At 42.0% G+C, this 25,231-nt stretch overlaps 2 protein-coding genes across 2 annotated transcripts in view; both read left to right on the top strand.

Annotated features, from left to right (window-relative positions):
• pkd1l1 (polycystin 1 like 1, transient receptor potential channel interacting) overlaps positions 1–17,091 on the top strand; it is a 119,781-nt gene extending 102,690 nt beyond the window's left edge. Inside the window, exons 48-53 of the mRNA XM_078200424.1 lie at positions 1,295–1,429; positions 4,130–4,192; positions 7,965–8,129; positions 12,621–12,782; positions 13,271–13,404; positions 16,323–17,091. Coding sequence (XP_078056550.1) covers positions 1,295–1,429; positions 4,130–4,192; positions 7,965–8,129; positions 12,621–12,782; positions 13,271–13,404; positions 16,323–17,091 — 1,428 coding nt within the window. The remainder of the gene's footprint in view (positions 1–1,294; positions 1,430–4,129; positions 4,193–7,964; positions 8,130–12,620; positions 12,783–13,270; positions 13,405–16,322) is intronic.
• A 5,801-nt stretch (positions 17,092–22,892) lies between these two features.
• Positions 22,893–25,231, top strand: part of tns3 (tensin 3) — a 435,511-nt gene continuing 433,172 nt past the window's right edge. Inside the window, exon 1 of the mRNA XM_078236646.1 lies at positions 22,893–23,255. Coding sequence (XP_078092772.1) covers positions 23,070–23,255 — 186 coding nt within the window. The 5' untranslated portion in view covers positions 22,893–23,069. The remainder of the gene's footprint in view (positions 23,256–25,231) is intronic.

Below are 25,231 nucleotides of genomic sequence, written 5' to 3'. Positions count from 1 at the left end.
TCATGTGAAAGATTACAGTACAGTACGAAGACCAGCAATAAGAATTTTTTAAAGGAATACGTAATCACATTATTAGATGACAGTGTAATCTTTCAAATAGTTAGAAAACCAAAATAATGACGACTTAATTTGAGTCTCCACCGACTCAATTATTCTGGATTAAATCAGTTAGCTCCAAGTCTGTACAGTCTGGCATGATAAATAGGACATGATACTGCATCAGGGCCTGCAAGAGGAGGAAAAAGAGAACCGGGAAACTGAATGGGGTAGTGGGTTAGCATACTTTTGGGATCAAGGCTGGAGTCCATCCAAAATAAACAACTGTGCCAACTGTACAAATCCCACATGAAATGCATTTGATCACACTCAATACTATCCTTGTGACCACAGCATATAATTGACACTGAATGGGTCACATGAGAAACTGAATTTTTAAGACAAATTGGGTGGATTAAAGGGAGCATCACATCAAATTTATATGTTGTACCCTACCTGGGAATAATTGATAATGGACATCAGTATGAACAGTTCTTGCTTTGATGAATACCATACCAGAAGAAAAAAAAATGTTTTGTATTTTACCTCAAATGGGATTGCTTAAAATTCATGTTACATTGACCCATGGCTCATTGAATATGCTGATTTGACATGATTGTATAAATGAGTGAATATTGTGGAGCTAGTGCTTAGTCTGCACAGGATTCTTGCTCTTTGAAACATTTCTTTGAGGGTAATAGCATCACATGTACTAACCAACTCTCAGATGGATTACCTGTGAATGAAGTGAGTACCTGAACTGCACCGACCAATAAACTGCAATATTTATTCCCTGCGCTGTGTTGAATTCACTGATCTCTACTATGGTGCTAGCAAGATCATCTTAATTGTTCTCGGTATCCCTGAACAGGAAATATAACCAGTGTTCTGTTCCTGACTGTTAGTCATTGTCCCTTGCTTGAATTCTGCATAAAAGCAAAATACTGTGGACCCTGGAGTCTGAAACAAAAACAGAAAATGCTGGAAAATTTCAGCAGGTCAGACAGCGTCTGTGGAGAGAGAATAGAGCCAACATTTCGAGTCTAGACGACCCTTCATCAGATCTCAGAGCAAAGAGAATCAGCAGAGAATTTTGCATGTTGGGTGAGGACAGCTCAGGATCAGTGGAAATGCCCCTCACCCCCACCCCCTACTCCAGATCCATGGATATTCATTCGATCAGTGTTGTATACACCTCGGCTTGTGTGTCACAAATATGTGAGACTTTTAAAAATTAACATGTTTATTTCATTCTCAGATGAAACGTTTCCTTCATGGTTTGATTGTGTTTCTGCTGTTAATGAAAAGCATTCGTTTGCTACGTGTGAACAAGTTGATGGCACCTTGTCTAACAATGCTTCGACTGTCTTATTCTAGTCTGATGTTACCAGTGGTAAGTAAAGCAGTTTTTCTTAGCAAAAGGTTGATTCAAGTTACATTGAACTGTCTGTTATGTAAATACTCTAAAATTGACTCAGTTAGTACTGAACACTGGCTGTGCAGTAAGTCCCCTCTTGACATTGACTCCGTTTTCATTGTTTTGCTTTGACATTCATTTTAAAAAAGGGACTAGGTAGGCGCTTAACAATGCAATATTCATGATAACATTGTTTGCCATAGACTTCCCGTTCATTGGGCTGGCACATCCCACATGCGTACGTGGCACTTTCTGGCATTTTTCCCTGCACGATTGGGTCAGTGCACCAAGGCTGGGGATGTCTTTTGTTGCTCCCTCTCACTCTTGACATTAAAGTTCACGGTGTCCACTGCCACTACAAGGGTTTTCTTCATCAGCTCTCTGCTGCTTATTCTTGTTCCCACTCTAGAAGCACTGAAGTCCTGGAGCTTCTTCAGCTGCTTCTGCACTGACCACCTTATGTCACTAGATGGAGCCCAGTCACTCTGAAACCAGACAGTTCGAGGGTGTAATTCTTTTGTTGAAATGTTGTTTCACTTAAAGTTGCACTTTTCAGAAACTCAACGTTAAGCAAGGAATTACTGTTCTTTGCAAGGTGGAAATGTCTTACTCTGTGGTTAACTTGTAGCTAGCAGTGTGGTGGCACAGAAACAGTGTACACTCAGATCCTCTTTTAGTTATTCCAGTGGTTCTAAAATTTCTTCTGTCAAGTCCCAGCAACAAATTCTCATTCTTCCTTTATCTGCCTAACTTAAAAAATCTGAAAACACTTTGGGGTGGAAATTCATCTTGGTGGTGGCACAAAACAGGTGGCATCTATCGGCAGCTATAATACAAGTTGTCTGATACTCAATTCTATTCATAGACTCATGGAACCCTACAGTACAGATGGAGGCCATTTGGTCTATCGAGCCTGCACTGATAACAATCCCACTCAAGCCCTATCACTGTAATCCCACGTATTTACCCCGTTAATCCCCCGGCACTGAAGGGCAATTTAGTATGACCAATCCACCTACCCTGCACATCTTTGGACTGTGGGAGGAAACCAGAACACCCGGAGGAAACCCACACAGACACGAGGAGAACATGCAAACTCCACACAGTCACCCAAGGCTGGAATCGAACCCGGGTCCTTGGTGCTGTAAGGCAGCAGTGCTAACCATTGTGCCACCGTGCTGCCCATTCAGTCAAATTATACTTTAGACATTGTGCCTCATTGGCAGTGGATCTGATACCACTCAAGACAAATTCTCTACTCTTTGTGTGATTTTATTTTAAAAACTTTTCCCTTTGTTCCAGTGATAATAATCAATGTCCCATTTTACTGAAATGCAGACAAGTGTCAATACTTTCCATAATTTTGAAAACAATGATTAACTCCCACCCCATAACTTCAGAAGCATTCCTATTCCAATGAAAAGTCCTTTTGTGAGAACTTATTTGCAACAATAACAATTGATCACTTGTATCATTTTGATGAGTCTTTGCTGTTCCCTTTTCTGTGACTCTATTATCCTTTCTTTGCAAGCAGCCAACTTCAAAAAACGATTGACACTGCTTCTTAACATTTGTTTCATTGCTGCATTTACAAAATCCTGGGTCCTGTTTTCCCATTTTATAAAAATCCATGCATCTGTTTCTCAAAGCTATTAAGCGTTTTGGGATAAAATACATTTTGCTTCTTTTCTGAACTTTTTCACAGCTCTCTGCCTTGAACTGCCTTTGTCACCTGCCCGTCCAAATTTTTTGATCAGGCCAAGTCCTGCAATTTTATACATTGCTTTTCATGGTTTGTTACATCCATTAACCCAGTGTTATCAACAAACTTTGATTTCTTTTCTCTTGTGCCTCTGCCCAAACCATTATGGAAAAGATGAGAGCACAGCGCCATACCTATGTGTTGCTGCTCCAATATATACATATTTGCCTCTGTTCTATTTTGCTACCAAATAAACCTGTTGGACTTTAACCTGGTGTTGTTAAACTTCTTACTATTTTCTGTCCACCAGCCATTTGTCTAACTATGTTATTACATTCACTTGTTAGTCCCTCCCTCACAGCAATGTGGGTGTACCTACTGCAACAGTTCAAAAAGACTGCTGAATACCACCATCTCAAGGGCAATCGGGGATGGACAATAAATGCTGGCCTAGCCAGCAATGGCCATATCCCATGAAAGCATAAAAACATGTTACAACATCCTGTCAGGAAAGTAGCATTATTATTAGTTAGCTGTTACTTGGATTACCATTAGTCAATCGCCATAATCATCGCTTCAAACAGGTTGAATTTAGTTGGCACTCCGATATTATATAATGCCAAAACCCATATTGTGCAGTAGCCAAACTAAGATCTGTTTACTCTGATGTTCATTGATACAAATCTGGCTGAACTACATAATTTAAAAAGCTCATTGATTTGAATGCATCCTTTCCTTATGCTTTTTAAAGCCTGACAAATGCATGAATTAACCTACTCTGTTGTGGATTTTTTCCTGTTCTACAGCTGTGTGGTATTATAGTCATTCTGGCTTACTCCTGTCTCGGCAACCTGCTATTCCTGTCAGAATCCTATTCATTCAGTACCATTGTGAGAGCTTTTCAGACAGTGCTGATGTACTTCATGGGCATGAGTGAAATAAGAACACTATCAACGCTGTACAAATTAAACCAGCTATCCATTGCTGTCTACTATGGAACTTTCTTTATTATGATGACCGTACTATGGGCTGGATTGGTAGGTACTTCAGTGTGTTTCTGATTGTTGTTATCATGTTTGAGATTTTTTTGACTTCCTCCACAGAATTTGGAAAAGAAACTGTTAATAATGCTGTTAAACTTCTCGACAGATGATGTTGAATATACTAATTAGAAGAGACTTTTCCCAAGTAGGAAATAATCATTAACTTGTCTGGGTACGCAGGTAATACCTCTAATCTAAAGTGTCAGAAGAGTGGGGGGAGAGTGAGAGACACGAACGAGACAAAGCGACAATCGAAAGTTTGTAAGAGCAATGAGTTTTATTTAAACAAAAACTATAAGAACTTTCACTCAGGCGGTTAGAAAAACCAGATGGTAGTTAGATGGCCTACTTTTGAAATCTAGTAAGATATGGATAAGTTTGCTGTTCTTTACTCATTATTTTGTGAATATAAGTTGAAGTCACTATAAATTTAACCAAGTTAAAGCGCATCAACTCTGCATGTTTCACCCTATTGTGAAATAAAGCAGTTTAATCATCCAGATCTTGAATTCGAGTTGCTTCAAACATCTTTGAAAGGCTAAAGGCAAAATACTGAGAATGCTGGAATCTGAAACAAAAACATAAAATGCTGAAAAATCTCAGCAGGTCTGACAGCATCTGTGGAGAGAGAATGGAGCCAACGTTTCGAGTCTTGATGTCAGCTGTATTCTGAAACTTTCCAGCATTTTCTGTTTTTGTCTCTTTAAAAAGTTGTTGTCTCTGCTTTGGGTCTTTAACCAGCTGCAGGAATACTTTACCTGGAAAATTCCTATTGGTAACGGAAAGCTTATGCTGCATTGGATGCTATTTTGTTGCAGTGTAGTTTTCACATGGATCTTTTGATTATTTTACTGAAATTCTGGGGAGATCTTTTTCTCAGACACATAAATGCAATAACATTGCATTTCCCTTTGAGTTCTTGTTCACTTAGCCATTTGTCTAACTATGTAATCACATTCATTTGTTAGTTCCTCCCTCACAGCACTGTGGGTGTACCTCCTGTTCAGAGTTCAGTCTGTGCCACATTTTCATTACAACTGCATCATCAGTGATTACTTCATTTCCATCACCTATTGGGATAGAAGCAAAGGCCAATGCTACGTGTCAAACTCCTCAAGAACCCAACACCACTCGGCAGTTTGATCTTTTTCCCCAAATGATATAGAATATGAGTGGAAATAGTTTAGGCGGTGGTTGTTACATGGAGAAAGAGATGAAGGAAGGATAGGAACTGAGAGGAGAGAGATCGAATAATGAATTGAGCTCGAGCTTTAAATAGATGTGAATTTACCTGGCCTGGAGGCTGAAGGAGGAAAGCAGTGTGTAGAACTCATGGAGGAATTTGGTATGGTACTTGGGCAAGTGGTAGAGGACAATGATTTTGAATGAGAGGCCAAAGGAATACAGCAAGCTAAGTTATTCAAAGAAGATGAAAGTGCCAGAGGAATGAGGACAGACCAAAGTGTGATTGGTAATAACCACTCCATCATCACTGTGCTAATTTGGGCAAGACAAGAGATGGAATGTGTAGTAGGTGGGGAGACATCATTGACATCTGTCAAAGTCTTGTTCCCAATGCAATTATTCACATGGATGGCAAGGGCTTTGTTCACAACTGAATGGCTGTTCTGGAGGGAGATATGAAGAGTAGTGATAGTTGGACAAGAGGCAGAGTCCACGGGATCAGATTCATGGGAAGGGTGAAGTGGCCAGGAAGGAAAGATCAGCCCCCAGCCAGGGTGCTGGTCAGGAAGATTGGCGAGAGAGTAGAATGGGACAGCTGGGGCTGCTGCTTGTGAGGAGACAGCACTGAGTAGACTCTTGGGGATGATGCCAAGAAAGGTACAGAGGGAAGCTGTAGGCTTATCTAAGAGGGAATTAATCCTGCCTGGGATGGTGGCAGAAGAGTAGGAAGGTTGAGGAATGTTGAAGGTTATAGGAGGAGTTTGGGTAGGCAGAACACCTGAGAGGGGAGGAATGGGAAGAAACAGAATGATGGTTAAAAGGATCTGGCAGGAGTAGCAAGAAAAGAAGGAGGAGGAAAATAATAAATTGGAAATGGATGGCTTGGGGATATCGTGGGGACCATACACGATCCTCGCTAATGAGGACCTCCACCGGCCATGTTGTTAAGGCAAGGGAGCCCGGACGACTGCATCCCGAGCTCATGAAGGGCACGGAGCAGATTACGCCGGCAGATCGGGGCTGTAAAATCGCGAGAGGCAAGAAACCGAGAGCTATCCTGGTTTTTCGCCTCTCTCGTGATCTTACCAGCTCACCACACCGATCAACTAGTGTGACGAGATGGTAAGATTGCTCCCTGGGAATTCAGTGAGAGCGAGGGAGTTGAAAGGCTGGGAGTTCAGTGAGAGTGGGGACATAATGCACACCAGATTCACAATTTTTCGCTAAAATGCCTAAAGACAAGAGCGTTAAAGATAGGAACTGGCTGACAATGGAAATGTGCTAGTGAGTGTGCTGGACTTGAAAGAAACATGTGGGTTAAGGCCTGATAATTTGCAAGAAGCTATTGGTAATTTGGGTCCCATTGACATATTACCCTCACCAAAGTCTTTGACCATATTGAGATTCTAGCAACTCCAAACATTTCAAAACTTCCTTCAAAGCCCTGAATGCCAAAATCTCCTGCCTTTGGATTTTCTTCCCTCACCATTTATTATCCTGTTCCTCTCCCCAATGGTCATAACCCTGATAACATTCATGCCCCAGAAGTACCAGGTAATGACCTTCTCCAAGAAGTTGAATCTCACCATCTCGTGACATTGATCAATATTACCATCATTGAATCCTTAACAGTCAATATTTTGGGGCTACTATTGACGAAAAATTTAGAACCGCCACATAGACACTAGTTACAAGAGCAGGTCAGAGCCTGGGAATTCTGAAGTCTGTAACTCACCCTCTGACACCCCAGAGCCTGTGCACCATTGACAAGACACAAGTCAGGAATGTGATGGAATATTCCCTACTTACCTGGTTGAATATAGCTCCAACGCACTCAAGAAACTTGACACCATCCAAGACAACGCAGCTTGCTTGATTGGCACCTCATTCACCATCTTAAACATTTGCTTCCTTCACCACTGATGCGCCATGGTTGCAGTGTATACCATCTACAACATGTGCTTCAGCAATGTATGAAGCACCCTCCAAATCAACAACCTCTACCACCTAGAAGGACAAGGGCAGCAGACACACGGGAACACAACTTGCTGCAAGTTCCCCTTCAAGCCACAGACCACCCTGACTTGGAAATATCTCACCATTCCTACAATGTTGCTGGGTCAGAATTCTGGAATTCCCTCCCAAAAAGCTTCCACCATCTTTTTAAGTACCAGTAGGGGTAGGCAATAAGTGTTGGCCTTTCCGATGGCACTGACTTCCCATAAACTAATTTTTAAAGAACTGCAGGTCTCATGTTCCCTGTCCACTCTCACTACCAGATCTTGAATACTCCCTTCTGAGTTCTTCAGATCCCAGAATCCCACGGTCTAATCCAGTGTTTGTAGAACATCTCATTACAGTGGACTGACCTGAGAAGTCAACCTCAATTACTCCCAGACTCCCAATGAGTCCAGAGCTGTCATCATCCCTGGCAGGTCTGTGTCCCTTGCAATACTATTTTGCATAGCTCTTGTTCTTACTTAACCTCTTGTTCACAGTGATAATGCCATATGAAGAAATGGTGTTTGGTGATGATAGCTGGGTTAAGCATGTTTGTTGTAATTACATTTCTCTGCTTCAGTTCATAGGGATTCTTACCTCAATGGCAGAAGAGGCAAAGAAGTCATCGCGAAGTAAACACCTGGTGACATTCACTGAAGTAGCAGTTTACGCCTGGGAGAAGATCATGATCTTCGTGGGAAGAAACCAAAACAGAGAAATAGACCATGATTCAACTCAAGGAAATGTAATGTCTCGAAACACATGCACATTATTCTCAGAATATGCCATGGTATCAGATTAAAGGCAACATAGTAGTGCTGAATGTTAAAGCTTTGGCTCACTGTAGCCTGCAGTGCTAGGATGCATGTTTGTATTAATGCCAAAATTGTTCAGTGCTGTTCTCAGCCATAGCCTTGGGCAATATAATCGCATATTTCCACATGAAGGCTCAGAATCAAGATTTAAAGTGGCACTGGCTCAGTACAACATTGGCACAGAGTTGGCAGAAGGTGGTGTTTAGCTTCCTTCTTGAACCACTGGAGTTCATGTGGCAGTACATGGGCAAGAGATGGCTGGAAGATTGGTTGCTAGGCATGGTAAGGCTTAGAGGGACAGAGAGATCAAGTGTGGAAGGGAAGCTTAATGAATTAGAGGAGGATACAGAAATAGAGAGGAACTGTGCCAGAAAAGAGTTTAAACACAAGGATGGGAATTCTAAACTGGAGAGGCCCAATTTTAACTTAATCTTCCCTCTTTTCCTGTAGGCCAGTTTATGAGGTGTATTTTACCATCCTGCCTGCCACGGGAATTGGAGCGGGCGAGGGGTGGACCATGGAAAGGTCCATTGACCTTGGGCGGGATTTTCTGGTTTCAGGGTGAGCGAGGCTGGAAAAGCCCACCCAATAGGTTTGGGCCAGGTGTGCAATTTACACCGTGTGAATTTATTATCCATTGAAATAAATGGGGAATAAAATCGGGTGGAATATAAAATAGGCATCTGACTCAAATTTGCCCTGATCCTGTCCAAAGTCTTACATTAAAATGTAAACAAAGAGCAGCAGTGTTTTGGATTAGCTGAAGTTTACAGGAAGCTGAAGAATGGGACAGTTGATGAATAAAGCACCAGGCAGCAGAGCATTGTATTTCTCATGTCTGGAGGTGACAACTGCATGATGAGCAGACAGGCTAAGACCGGCGGGTGGGAGAAATGTGTTGGAGGTCAGTGATAATGTTGACTGCAATGAGATCATGGATGGAAAATGTTCCGTAGTTACAGTCACAGCCGATATCATTCAACTTCTGAATGACTATTTTGGTGCTGGGCCGTGATGGAAATCCGATTGGAAAGTTTTAAAGATGCAGTTGGGAGGTGACAGTCTCAAGAAGCTTCAAGAGGAAAGGAATGTTGAAGATGCAGAGGTAGTTTTTTCCAGGACAGTGAAGTCAAAGGAGGAGATTCTGAAGAGTGGTGTCATTACAGTGGTTTTGAAAGGGAGGGGAAAATTACTACATGACAACAAAAAGCCACATTTGCATTGCCACATCCATAGTGAAAATGTTATCATGAACATGGTCGACAGCATCTGCTTCAGAATGATCATACTGGTCACAGTGGCATGTCTGTGATAGGAAACATTACAAAGTTAATTTGTGTTTTTATTTTAAATTAAAAATTCCAGAAAGGGATAAGGTTACAGAAATTAATACTTTCACTTGTGGCCATTGAAGGGGAAACATAGGAATTAGGAGCAAGAGTAAGCATTCAGCCCTTTGTGCCTGCTCTGCCATTCCAAATGATCATGGCTGACCTCCATCTCATCCTAACTCCACTTCCCTGCCTTTTCCCCATAGCCCTTTATCCCGCTTTTGATTCAAAGGAAGAGATGTGGTTAATTTGTAGTGACAAACAAACATTATGGAATTTTGTTTTTCAATAAGAAAATCTGTCTCAACTCTGCAAGTTATTTAAATATTTTGAAAAAGCCTCTTTTAATTTACATGTTGCTGAATAGCAATGCTGCATGTTGACCATGTTTGCTTTCGCATTGTGATTAAACAAATATTGATCATTTTATTTGATCAGTGACATTTGCCTTTTTGCTAAAACCCCAATAGCATTCTATTCCAACAACATGGCTCAGTTTGCTGTTTCTTAGCCAATATTTTTCCCATTTTGTTTCCTGGTAATGTGTTAACAACAATGAAATCAAGAGCCATTTCCCTTTTCCAGATGTCTCGATTGTACAGCTCTTTTCACAAGCAGCATCTTTATTATGTTAATGGTCTGCAGCAAGATGTTTAGAGGCTGAAAACAGGCAAGAACTGTTTCCCGTTGCATCAGTTCAGAGAAGGGGAGCATTGAAAATAGATTTCTCCTGATCACTCGGTGCTAAATTCTGTGTTTTGGGTGATAAATACTCTGTCAGATTATGGGTCTTAATGAGTTGGCAAATTTTGGTGAGTGTGTTGGTGGAAGCAAGGAAATGCTGAGGCATTCGCAGAATTGAGGGAGCAGTTGGTTCTTGTCTGGAACTGGGCACAGGTGAAGATTTCCACTGGAACAATTTTCCAAAATATTTGTATTGGAATTTGGTAAGCAGCAGTGGACTTTAAGGAGTCAAAAGATATATTGCTTTCAAATTGTTATGTGGTTCAGTATGTCTCGAGAGGAATGCCTGCACTTTGATGTTCATTTATTTTGCATGTGTAAGTCATTCTTGTGCGCTGGAAAAGGAAGTGATTCATTTTCCTGCTGCAAGTGGAAATAATGCAATTAAGCCGAGGACAACATTAACACACACAACAGGATGAAATAAAAATTCCACTTTTGATATCTTAACTGGACACAATACAACCTGTTGACAGTAATGATCTTTCAGTCACCTGTAATACTTTTCGACTGAGATAATAATAATCCCTACAGTGCAAAGAAAGCCATTCGGCCCATCGAGTCTGCATCGACAACAATCTCACCTAGGCCCTATCCCTGTCACCCCACATATTTACCCCGCCAATCCCTCTAATCTACGCATCCCAGGACACTAAGGGACAATTTAGCATGGTCAATCAAACTAACCCACACATTTTTGGACTGTGGGAGGAAACAGGAGCACCCAGAGGAAACCCATGCTGACATGGGGAGAATGTGTAAACTGCACACAGACAGTGACCTGAGGCCAGAATTGAACCTGGATCCCTGGCGTAGTGAGGTAGCAGTGCTACACCATGCTGCTCTAAATGTGTGTGACTGAGATGTGTGTTACATAATTCAAATCAAAACCAGAATAAGTTTATGAAAACTGGAGAATGACACAGCACAGAAGGCCTTTCTGCCCATCATACTTGTGTCAGCTCTTTGAAAGAGTTATTCAATTTGTCCCACTCCTTATTCCCATTGCTTTGTAAATTCTTCTTCTTCAAATATTTATCCAATTTTTGAAAGCTACTATTGAATTAACAAAAAGGCAGAATGTAAAACATTTTTATAAACATAAAACTCAACATCCGCCACCCTTGTAGGCAATGCTTCCAGTTCATCATAACTTGATGTTTAAAGATGATTTTCCTCATGTTATTCCTGGTTTCCTTTACCCAGTCACCTTAGGTCTCTAGTCATCTGACTACAAACCATTTTCCTAAAGGACCAAAGATGCCACATTCAAATATTTTCTAGCAGGACTAGGTTTTTGAACTGAGGGTGCAAATTAACAAACATTGGGCTTTGTGAAGTAGTATTTTGCCTGGAATACATTGTTTCATTGATAAATTTATTAATTGTTTAGATCTATAACATTTAGTTCATTGTGGATGGTGAGTTGGAGCAAGAATGCATGGATGGATGGTAGGCTAGGGATTTACACCAATTACCAAGTTAACAGTAGAATCCCTACAGTGCAGAAGGAAGCCATTCAGCCCATTGAGTCTGCATCAACTCTCCAAAAGAGCATCTTACCCAGGCCCACCCCTCTCGTATCCCTGTAACCCTACGCATTTAACATAGCCAACCCAATTTGCCCATCTTTGGACTGTGGAAGGAAGCCGGAGCACTTGGAGGAAACCCATGCAGACATGGGGCAAACGTGCAAACTCCACACAGGCAGTCATCCAAGGTCGGAAGCAAACCTGGGTCCCTGGTGCTGTGAGGTAGCAGTGCGAAACAGTGTGCCACCGTGCTGTGCCCATTTATCTCAATACAGTCATGCAGGGAAGCTTCAAGTGGGGGACAAATATATAGAAGTAAGAGAACTATTAGGACAGGTGACTAAATCTTTGAGGTAGGTTTTGAGACTCTTGAAGGTGAAAGAGGTATCAACCTTAAATGATTTTTGACTAGTATAGTTGAGGAAATGGGTGAAATGTAGACTAGAATTATTACAACAAAGGGTTTGGAGTTGGATATGGGGCTTGAGAAGATCAAAGAAGGAAAGTAGACTAAAGCTGTAGAAGGATTTGAAAAAATAGATGATGATTTGAAGAGCCTTGTGTGACACAGGAAGGCCAGGTAAGTAGTAAGAGAGGGATGTGTGGGTTAGGTGGATTGGCCATACTAAGTTGCCCCTTAGTGTCAGGGGGACTAGCTAGGGTAAATACATGGGGTTATGGGGTTAGAGATTGTGGTCGGTGCAGACCTGTTGGGTTGAATGGCCTCCTCCTGCACTAGGATTCTATGAACCTAGAATGAAAAGAACGTTACACCAGAGTTCAACAATTTAATATGTTGTTTGTTTTTTAATAGAACTTCTACTTGGATGAGTTTGAAAACTTGATGGATGAGTTGTTGTTTCGACTCAATGCGCTCTCAAACAGTCTTCATCACTCTCTCCCAGCAAAACCGCATTTTTTGGAGGACAGCCCGTACGGATTGGGTCCTGGCTATTACTTCAACCAGCGATCTGAGGTTAGAATACCAATATTCAAATATTATCCAGAGTATAATAACTCATGCGGCCTTTTCGAATCCCCCCCCCCCGCCACCGCCCTCCCCTCATCATAGTTTCTGGTCAGCTATTTTATGTATTCCTTCATGCTTAACTTATCTAAAATAATTTGTAAGGTTTGCAGCAATGAGCATGTTTGTTTGAATCCGATAAACATAGGTTGGGATCTCTGATTTCCCCCATCATAACACATGATGGGATATTTCTATAGCAGGAAGAAAGTGAGCAAGTTGACCTGAGGCTGTGGATCTGACAGTGATTAATATGAGCAGTATTGGCTGAGCACCCATTTACCTTTCTCTCAGGCTGATGATAAATTTACGCTGGATCACCTCAGTGTAATGTGCATTTACATTATTGAGAAATCTGCATGTATGCCAGTTGCTAATCCCAGATTATGTGCAGAAACATTTAATCATATTTTCTGTTATGGAATCATATTTTTCAGGAAAATCATTTGGAGCATAAAATTTACAAACTTGAAGAAGAACTATTCAGAAATAATCTGCAGTTTTATAAACTTTTGATACCAGGAAGAGAACACAATTCCGAACCAGACATTACAGATATCAAGACTTTAAGGTAAAGCTATTATTAACGATAAAGTTGGATGGGGAAGTTGAAGGAGCACATGCATTGCTGGAGGCTGCAATATGCCCAATATATTCACTACAGAACCAGCCTAAGTTTACAAATACAGGAATAAATCCCTTGAAATAAGTTCCATTTCTGGCTGCCTGTGTATCAAAAAGTTCACAAGTTTCAGTTGGGGAGTTTCCAAGCAAGTGGAGTTGTTCCCCTCCAAAAATAAACTTAAGATGTGCCTGGGATCCCCTTTTCTAGAGTGCCGAATGAAAATATACAAACATACATACAAGTTAGGAGCAGGAGTAGGCTATTCAGCCCCTTGAGCCTGTTCCACCTTTCAATATGATCATGGCTGAGCTGATTGTGGCCACATCTGCACATTCCACTACCCCTGATAACCTTTGACTCAAGATCTCTCTCCCTCTACCTTAAAAATATTAAGTGACCCTCCCTCCACTGGGGAAGAGGGTTCCAATGACTCATAACCATCTGAGAGGAAAAATGTCTTCTCATCTCTAGCTTAAATGGAAGACCCTTTATTTTCAATCTGAGCCCTCTAGTTCTATCGTCTCCCACAAGGCTAAACATCGTTTCAGCATCCATCATGCCAAGCTTCTTCAGGACCTTGTATACTTCGATAAGGTCACCCCTTAATCTACTAAACTTCAATGGATACAGGCTCAGCCTGTCCAACCTTTCCTCATAAGGTAACCCCGCTCCCCCACCCCCCATCCCAGGTATCAGTCAGGTGAATGTCTTCTGACCTGTTTCTAATGCATTTATATCCATTCTTAATTAAGGAAGTCTAAACTGTCCACAGTATTCCAGACTTGGAGCTAAATGTTCCCCCCAAAAAACAGAATGCCATAACGGTGAGAAAACCAGAGCGATCCGCGCTGGTGTCTCAGGCATGCTTCGCACCGCAATTATCCCACGCTCAAGTCAACTTTTAAGATAATGGCGAGTTGCGTGCTGGTACGGAGGGGTGCTAAACACACCAATAAACCTGGCTTCGGAGTGCTTGGGTGCTGTTTTGCCAGGGTCACCCAATCTTATAGCACTGGGAGACCCCCTCCTTCTCCTCCCTGAGATATTGAAACCCAGCCCATCACCCCCCCATTCCCCTGTCATCAGTGGCATGTTCCCCCATTCCGACACGGATTGCTAGCATCAGGGACCTCCCAATGGTTCCACCTGCCAGACCCCTAGCATACCCCCTCCATCATGTCCCTTGCTGACCGATGACATGCCCCCCCATCGTGCCCCCTTCATACTCCACCCCTGCATGACCCCCCTGCACAGAACCCACTCAGGCTCGCCGCATCATAGCCCTTATCTGCCTCCTCCCCCCCCACAGACCCCACTCAGGCCTCCCTCCATCATAGCTCCCACTCAGGCCCCACCCCCTTGGCATTGCCCCGGCACACTGGCAGTGCCTAACTGGTAGTCGGTTTCCATTGGCACGTGCCAGTGTGCCAGGTGGGCACTACCTGATGGGCACTGCTTGACAATGTCCCTGACCACCTGGGTGCTTCAATAGACTCCGAGCCGCCACCCCCCCCCTCCTCCCCCCGCCTCCCTCCCCCTCGCCCCGGTGTGGCCATCATGCCTGGTCTTGGCTAGTGGAGACCAATAGTGATCCGACAACCTGCCGGCAAGGTGGGAGCATGCATGCCGAACACACTAATGAGATTGAATTCCATGCAATCACATGCTAATCAGTCTTGTGTCCATCCAGTTTGTGCCAGTAGAAAGGGTTGGGACAATTGCAGACCGTTTGGTGGCAGCACGGAACCAAAATATGAGAACTTTCTTCCTAACAGTACACTGGGTGCATTTACACTAGATAGGCGGCAGCAGTTCAAGAAGGTGGCTCACAGCCTTATGGGCAATTAGGGAAGAGCATCAAATGTTGGCCTAGTCACATACCATGAAAGGATAAAAAAGTAATCAGTAAATCAAAAATAAAATCAAAAGCTTTTAACAGCTGCCATAGACAGCATGATGGCACAGTGGTTAGCACTGTTGCCTCACACGCCAGGGACCCGGGTTCGATTCCCGCCTTGGGTCACTGTCTGTGTGGAGATTGAACGTTCTCCCTGTGTCTGTGTGGATTTTCTACAGGTGCTCAAGTTTCCTCCCACAGTTCAAAAGACGTGCTGGTTAGGTGTATTGGCCATGCTAAATTCTCCCTCAGTGTACCCGAACAGGTGCCAGAGTGTGGCAACTAGGGGATTTTCATAGTAACTTCATTGCAGTGTTGATGTAAGCCTACTTGTGACACTCATAAATAAACTTAAACTTAATTGTGTCCAGAAGTACTAGTTAATTTAAAAGCTTCCTAGAAAGTCTACAAACACTACAAGTTGCAGAAACTCTCTCGAGTGATGAATTTGATTTGGGTTGTGATCATTTTTGTGGATGGGGCTTTTTTTTAGTTTGATGTTTTCTCATCTAGTGCGCAAAACTGTAGAATTTTGATTTGTACTGAATGTAATTTGCATTCAAAATTCCATGATCTTTCATTTTAACTTTGGCAACTTTGGACTAATTGCAGCAGAAATACCAGTGCAACAGAATGGAAACTCCAGGCTCCATGATGTTTGAGAACAGAATTTTAGCCACTACACATGACTGCCATCTTACATGATATTTGCTAAATTACAACACTGGGTAAAACTTAATTTGCTGTAAAGTGCTTTGAGATGTCCAGTGGTTATGAAGGGTGCTATATAAATGAAAATACATGTTTTTAACGCAAAAAAGACCATTTATTGTAACCCCCCACTTTCTGGTCTCTAGCTTTAGTCATTTCAATTTGACGGGGCGATCTTACCAAAAAAATCGTAAGGGCATCAGTTGAATTTCAAAGCCAGTATTTTGTTTCATTTGTTTATTACTTCTCATTTCAGGTCCAAACTTGAGTTCGAGACCCTCCATCAACTTCAGATGCGTCAAGAAAATATGTACGAAACATCTGAGAGTGCTCAAAGTGGCCACACGTCCAACCACCCACAAAAAACAACTGAGGCTGATTCTTCCACCCCACTGAATGACTTCTCATTTGCTAATGACAATATTATAAAAATTGTGCCTTGTAGTGCTTCAGGCCCACCTCAAACATTTAGCAATTCAGTTTCAGAGCCTGACAGTATTTCCACCCCCGGTGATTCTCTACAGTCAAGAGATACTTTGAGTGCTGAACATTATAATCTTGCTAAACTAGGAGTAACGCTGCCCCATGTGTTGTGTGGAATTAAATGCCCAGAGAAGCAAGCAGCACAGACACGCATGCTTGGGGATAGAGTGACTGGTCAACAGCGCTGCTCCTCAGCCAACACAGCAGCTAAGAACCGTAAGCAGCTGAAACGGTCCCACACCACAGTCATTCAGATCCTGGATAATCCCAAAGAACTGCCAGTTGAAACCTTTAAGATTTCTGAGCAAGCTAGGTTTGATTCTTCAGCCCAGTGCTTTGGAAGTCCTGCCGTGAAATCAAGCTCCAGACAACACTCACCAGACGAAATGCAAGGGGAAAAAGTGCCAGAGGAACAGGTGGGGAGTGAAAATAAACCTTTTAAAGTACCAGAAAAACCTGAAAATTCAATCCTCCCTAATGATGAACAGAATGGAAATGAGTATGTACCAGACCTTCCAGGATCCATAAAACATTGCTGGTAACTGAATGATTCTTAATAAAATGGAAAGATTCTCCATATATGTTGTATTCATTATCCCTTTTGATTTCTCTATCTTCACCTTGCACAAAGACTATGACGTACATCAGATAAGTGAGTGCTCATGGAAAAAAGCAACACTATTTCAAACAACTTAAAACTAGTTCTCACATGGAAATGCTTCCGCTGTCTTCGCAAGATCAAAGCATTGAGTGATGTAAACCCAAATACAAATCCTAACTTCAAACATCAGAATCTAGAATACTATTTTTTTCAACTATCACCACACGCATTGCTTTTAAATGCAGAGGTATACCATGTTTCATATCCCCCAACACTACAAGTCCAGCTTCCAGAAAAAGTTACAATTACTATATATAATTACTATTTAATAATCTATAATAATCTTTTTCAAAGTGGAGGGAAATTAATACATCTGGGTCAGAATTCTCTGGCCGTTCACGTCAGTGGGATCTTCCGGTCCATCGACTTCAGATGTGTCACACCCGCCGCAGGTTTCCCGGCGTCATGGGGTGGAATAATTGGGAAGTCCCATTGGCAGCGGCAGGACCAGAAGATCCTGCTGCCGGGAAACACACCGCAAGAGGCCAGAGATTCCCACCTCAGCTTCTCACCCTGCATTTTCACTCCCACCGACTGAGGGCCTTTGCTTTCTTCATGTCTTTCTGCTCTTGCGTGTTGCGTTGTACAGTCCCGCTCAGGGCACCAATAATTTACCTCACACTGTCCCCTCTCCCACCCCACCCACCCATCCCCACTCATCACTTTCCTGTTTCCTCCTAATGCGACTTCTGTTATGTAAGCCCCTGTGAACTGAGGGGCATAAAGAATCACAAAGTAGGCTTCAATACTGGGAGCTGTTTATTGAAGGTGTGCACTCATTTACAGTTATGTATTAGACTGTCCAACAGGGTCCCACACTGGGCGGAGCCAATAGCCCAGGGGTCACCTGACCCGTAGTCTTAAAGGGGCTGTTCACACCCAAAGCCCAACATACTATATACACATATATATTATATATTTATATATATATCACAACTTCTTGCTTGTTTAGGACCCCAAACATCAAAACTTCCTGCCATTCCTACCTACTCATTGTTTAAAGGCACTGATATATCTCCACACAGCTGACGTGCCCTCAAAATTTCCATCGCGCTGACCTGAAATTTCCTTCCAGTATTCCATGGCTTGCAAAATTGGTCCCCCCTTTGAAGTGCTGCCAAATCTAAAACACTGCTGTAGGGTTACCACACTCCAGTACTGCAAGCAGCAATTAATGCACTTTTGAATGTCTTTCAACTATTGCCCTCTACATCCTGAACTTGAAAAAAAATTGACTGCATCCATATATATATATAAAATAAAAGGTATAGACATTTCACCCAAAAATAATCGCTAACAAGAGAAATGCAGTTTATTTTGTCAATTATTGTACATCAACATGTCCAGTAATTGTAATTTCTAGAAGCTCTTCAACATAGCCAAATCTACCAAGGTGCTTCTCCAGTGAACTTCGAAACACGCTGTGTTATATGATAAAATAGTATATCCTCAAGCAAGTAATGCCATTGGAGATCGGCTAGCATTACATGCTTTTGGAAACCCAAATTACATTCCGTCCTAGTATTAGAAACAATTGTATATCTTAGAATCTAAGATTCTAAGATATACAATAGTGGTATATTCCACCAATAGCAACTAATTAGCATTGTTATACTAGTTTTAAATGTTTTTACTATTTCAATGTTTACATTGTTTGTGTAGTCTTAAGTTTATTTTAATAAGGTGATTTTTATGTGCAAGTTAGATGAATCTGTAAAGGTCATTAGATATGCAATATGGAAATAGTCATTGCATAAGTAAATGAAAGTAGAAATTCACACCAAAAGGGACAATTATAATAATGTATTGCCAGATTTAGTGGTTGTAATGTTTTGCCCACTCTAGATAACTGATCTCACATGGAATTGACTACTTGAACAAGTGTCCAAAGAAGCACATAGAACTATTAGCATATTGTGGACTGTAAAACATTCAAAATGCTTTGTTTTGTATTGTGTTTTAGTGTGACCACTGGCTTATCCATTTTAGGATAAGAAACAAGCACATGATTATCTTTATAACAGTAAATTCATACAGCATCTGGGACTTTGTGAGCATTTGCAGTTACACTGATATTCAGTGGGAGTAAATGTAACATCAACATGTTTATTTGCTTATGTTACAAGGTCACAACTATGGGGGAAAATAAAATTACATAGTAATTTATTGATTTCTCTAGCAGTGACCTTTCACTTAATACACTGCCATCAAAGAAAGCAAATATACAAGATGGAGATTACAGAATTAGTTAGTTTGGGGTTGCCACACACTGTCTTTTTAAACTACTGCAACATGATCAAGTTCATGGGATCTTTTTGTTTTGCATACATTATGGAAAAAGCATAAAAGGGAGCAGACTTCCACAATAGGAAGATGAATGAATACATTATATGGGTGCCCCAGAGCTTATCAGATCATGAATGCCCTGGGTTCAATCGTTGGTTCATGTTGATTTGATGTTAGCAAGGATAATAGTAGGGGAAAAAAAGTGTTCTTCTTGGCCATGAGTTAGGGCTCATATTGAAAATGGATATTTACTTAGGTGAAGACTAAGTTTGGCATTAGGGGCCTCCTCCATTGTTAGCCAATAGTCATCGATGAGTCTCACACATGATGATGGTCATATGGAATTTATATCTTGGAGCACTCTCAGATGAATCCTTCCACCTCCTGGAATAAAGTGTCCTGGTAACTTTCCCTGATGCATTGCAGTGTTTGCAACTGGGCTCCAACTCAATAACTCCTAGCCAAAGTTCTTCAGCCGCTCACACTTGCTGCAGATGTGCTTGTCCTGAATTACACTGGTGTCCAAGAATTCCTACATTTTGCAGTTGCAACACATCATCCACCCGAGGATAAACGAGCAAAATACAAATAGATCACTTATCTGTTTACCTCCTCCCTCAGTGCACTGAATTCTTTGTCACCAAATTCCCAAGTTCACACTCTAACTAACTGCACTCAAGTGATGATCTGCTGTTTTGCTGCTTGCTAACTTCAGCAACCTAATGAAAACATCTTGAAGAATGTGACTGCAAATTACGTAAGCCTGGAAGTTAGTCCTTGAGGTATTGTATGAAAGCATAATTTCTATCAAATTCTCCTGTCTTCACTTAAAGGAGGTATGAACCCATTTGTTTTATTAGGGCTGACCCATTCATTTGAATGGTGGACAAAAAAGTTAGTGATTAAAGAGAGTTAATTTTTATCAGATAATGTTGCAAAATGTAATTTCAAGGCCATATCTTTTTGTGTTCAGGCACAATTGTTTAGTATTTCTAGACTTTATATTGTCAACACTCTGCAATAATGGATTAACTGCCTCGAGGAGGCTTTACTACTTTCCTCCGACTCGCTTTGCATCAGATTGAGTTTTTCCACAAGTTTTTTTTATATTTGGATTTCCTATTGTATCAAATTGAGTGTATGTTTTCCTATTTTCTGTTGATCCAATTGGACTCATTTGCTAACCAGTTGACATCATTTTTAATGGGGCAAACTCACAAAGGTAGCCAAAGTAATAATGCTGTCTTTTCAGAGCTTGTGTTTTCTAAATCCTACCCTTTGCAACTGTCTTTAAAAATACTTTAATCTTTCTTCTTCCCTACATGCGTTTGGTAGCCTGCTCAAAATCTAAAATAAAAGCAAAGAACTGTGCATGCTGAAAATCTGAAATACAAACCGAAAATCCTGGAGAAACTCGACCGGTCTGGCAGCATCTGTGGAAAGAGTTAACACTTTGAGTATGCTCATTCTCCCGAGCTCTGATGTTCACTGATGACTGCACAATGTTCAACACCATTTGCAACTTTTCTGATACTGAAGCAGTCCATGTCCAAGTGTAGCCAAGACCTAGACAATATCTAGGCTTGGGCTGATAAATTGCAAGTAATATTTATGCCACACAAGTGCCGGGCAATGATAATCTACAATAAGAGAGAATCTAAATATTGCTCTTGACTTTCAATGGCATTACCATCGCTAAAACCCCCATTATCAACCTCCTTGGGGGTTACCATTGAGCAGAAACTGAATAGACTGTGGAGTCAAGAGCATGTTAGAGGTTAGGAATCCTGTGGATAGTAATTCACCTCCTGACTTTCAAAACCTGTACACCATCTACAAGGCACAAATCATGAGTGTGATGGAATACTCTTCACTTGCCTGAATGAGTGCAGCTTCAACAACACTAAAGAAACTCAACACCATCCAGGACAAAGCAGCCCGCTTGTTTGGCATTCCTTCCACGATCTTTCAGTCCCTCCACCATCGATGAACAGTGGCAGCAGTGTGCACCATCTACAAAATGCATGGTGCTGCAGGAACTCACCAAGTCCTTAGACAGCACCTTCCAAATCCATGAACACCACCATCTAGAAGGACAAGAACGCAGGACACATGCGAACACCACAAGAATTCCCCTCCAAATAAGTCACCATCCTGTAGTTCACTGGGTGGGTCAAACTCCTGGAACTTCTTTCCTAACAGCACTGTGGATGTACCTGCAATAGAGGGATTGCAGCAGTTCAAGAAGTCAGCAAATGACCCCTGCATCTCAAGAGCATTTAGGGATGGGCAATAAATGTTGGTCTAACCAGCGATGCCCACATCCGCAAATTAATTTAAAAAATGAAGCACTCATTACACAAACCAGTAAATTAGATTACAAAATTAAAGGCACCTTTGTATGTGCAGATGTATAAAGTGTAAGAACGTGTACTATTCTAACTCCCCTCACAGACAGCTTTAAGTGCATTAGTGGCCAGAAGAGAACTGATGGCATGGTTAGAGAAGCTTTTTCCCTAGGAAGGGTGTCTTTGAGGGAAAACACCCTGAGTGTAAGAGTGGGGAAAAAAATGAAGTGTCAGCCTTTTGGGTGAAGCAGAGGGTTAGTCTGTGGACTCAGGGATGAGTGGAAAAGATTGATCAATAAGGAAGGGCGAGACTGAGGAAGGAAGAGCTGGAAGTCAGTGCGCGGAAACTTGGAAATTGACAATGAGAGGGGAGGTGCAGGAATATTTCAAGAGGCGCATTCAGAAGTGGTCGTTTTACCGCCAGTTTTACGAACCTGTTGCCAATTGTCACTGACAACATATGTGAATGTAACTCAGCAGCACCGACACGTTTATTAGAATTTGTAGTTAAAATCTGTTAAAAGTTCTCAAACTGTGTGTGTGGCGGGGGGGTCAAATCTGATGGACTTTAATTGTAGATTTGGTACATTCACCCGGATTCACCGTTTCGTTGTTATTTTCCGATCGTTGTTACTTGAACACGCCGAGTAAATGATCAGAGTGTTGTGCACTAGCTGATCTCCGATGTTACAGGAGTGCGCTCCAGATGAATGGGAAAGCCAGAAGTTGCTTTGGGAAGGCGCACACACACACACAATAGCAGCTTTTCACACAGCTCCGGACTGCAGGAGGGATAACACACTGTCTAAACTTCTCACTCACTCACCAACCTCCAGCTCTCCCAGAGGCACAAACGGTTCATTTTTACCTTTCTGTGCACCTGTCGCCCACACAGTGAAAAGAAAGCGGTGGTATTTAATGAGAAAGTCTCAGAGAGAGAAGAAAGCGAGCACTGAATCCTGAGTGTCAAGACAGAGTCCCCTCCCCCTTCCTTCTGGTTTCCTGTTTGCCCGGAGTTTGCAGCCCTGCTCCACTCACCCTCCCACAAAGAGCAGGGTGAACTCCCGGTGTAAGCGCACCCCCCAGGACATGACTCCAAGCTGAGCTCAATGCCAATGCCTGCCTTGTGGCATCAGCTTGGCGCTGGGTTAAGTTTGATTGTTGGAGTCGCTGCTTAACTCCGGGCGGGGGGGGGGGGGGTGTGGAGATAGCAAGTTCCTCAGTAATGGAGGAAGCTATGGCTACTGGGCGCCCTTGGTGCAGACGCTTTGCCTGTCCCACTTGTTCGGTGGTTTTCTGCAATTTGGAGGAGATGCATTTCCATTCCAAGCTCTTTCACCAGCTTCACCTGACTGCCAGCCAGGAAGAAACCGGCCTGAAGCAGCCAGCAGAACAACTTCCAATCTTTGCGGTGAGTTTTCCCTCATTTTTCATTCAGCCTTGTCTGCATTTTCACTTTGGATCTTGTTTCCCAACCCCGGGCTGGGGGGACCACACACACATATATATATATATATATATATTATCAGCACGAGTGCTCTGCCTCTGTAAATCCTTAAATTCTTCTTTAAAGTCAATACTCCATTCCCGTTTGGTGGCCATGGAGGGTGAGCAGTGCAGCACACTTCACCTGTCATGTGATGTAGAATAGTAGCAGCATTTTCTGAGGTGGAGTTGGAAGTTTGTGCCTCTCAGGCCTTGCTTCAACACTAACTGGAAAGCTCAGAAAAAGCTATCAAAACACGCTTTTTTTCCTATTGAAGATGAAGGATAGGATTGCAGCCTATTGGGTACTTCAGTGCTTTAATTCAAGTTTGATGTGGAGATGCTGGCGTTGGACTGGGGGTGGGCACAGTAAGAATTCTCACAACACCAGGTTAAAGGCCAACAGGTTTATTTGGAATCACAAGCTTTCACGAGATGACGGAGCAGCGCTCTGAAAGCTCGTGATTCCAAATAAACCTGTTGGACTTTAACCTGATGTTGTGAGACTTCTTACTTAATCAAGTTTGAAACTAATCAAATAACTCACCAGGGGTGCTACCCTCCAGAATGGCCCTTGAAGTCTCCAAGAATGGAAGAGTAATTTCCCTCCTGCAAGCAGCCCGGAGAAAAACCATAAGTATTGAATTGTGTTTCACTTTGGTTTCATTTGTTGGTTATAAAATATTAGGTAGGAGAGGAGACTGAGTGTGCAGTTGATCAGATGATAAAACCTCCAGGAACATATTCCACCAGAGTTGGTAACCCAACTACCTGCATGTCATAAACAAAAACAGAAAATGCTGGAAAAACTCAGCAGGTTAGAGAGAAACAGAGTTAATGATTCAAGTCTAATATGATTCTTCAGCGCTAGTTGACTTGAAATGTTAACTGTTTTTCTCTGACCTTTTCCAGCCTTTTCTGTTTTTGTTTCAGATTTCCAACATTCACAGAATTTTGCTTTCATTATGCCTATATGCTATACTATTGGTTATTCTTCATAATTTCTGAGCATATAGTAGATAATTCATTTTATTTACTGGTTGCAGTATTGTTCATAGGTGCTTGGGAACACAACTGAGATTTAGTTTTCAGGATATGTTTAACCTACTCCGTTCTATTTCATGCCACATCCTGACCACTTCTCAAAGGAAACTAATTGCTGTTGTTCATGGGTTAAAGGAAAAGAGTAGACCATTTAGCCCCTTGAATCTGTCTTCCCGTTCAGTACGATCATGGTTGTTCTGCATCTTGCCTTGGCTCCATATCTTTGTATGCCCATATCTGGCAATAGTCCATCAATCTGAGATTTCACCCTTTGAAGAAATCCTTCCCACCTTTTCTCCTGAACAGCCTGGCTTGGAGTTTGGAACTTGACACACCCACCAGTGGAAAATTGTTTATTTCTCAATCCTATTAATTCTTTTCAAAATCTCAAGCAAAGTACCCTTTAACTTTCTTTATTCCAGGGATTACAATTCTAGTTTATGTAATCTCATAATTTAATGTTTCCTTCCTTCCCTTGTCATCATCCATGCCTAATGGCTCAGAAGACAGGTGAAGCATGTGCTTGGCCTGTTTCCATAGCTAAATTTTCCTGAAGCAGACACCAATCTGTTGCTAGAGGCTAAAGATTGAGAGGTGCTACTTTGCATCAAGCATGATTTACCAGGAGAACTCCCCTACTCTTACTGCCTGCCAGAGGTGTATTGGAAGGACTTACAGATTGACAATCAACTGGTTTGATTACATTATGGCCTTCCATGGCCATTAAGGCCTGAAGCCCCTTGCTTGGAAGCAGGGACACTGCCCTCTGTGCCACAAAACCGCCATAATTTAAGACTTAGAGCCCTGATATTCTAGTGAATCTGTGCTGCTCTCCTTCCAAAGCCACTGTATCCTTTC

Source organism: Mustelus asterias, chromosome 2 (assembly GCF_964213995.1).
Source record: "Mustelus asterias chromosome 2, sMusAst1.hap1.1, whole genome shotgun sequence".
NCBI lineage: Eukaryota > Metazoa > Chordata > Chondrichthyes > Carcharhiniformes > Triakidae > Mustelus > Mustelus asterias.
Note: the sequence above shows the minus strand (reverse complement) of the source record. Positions and strands in the feature narration are given on the sequence as shown.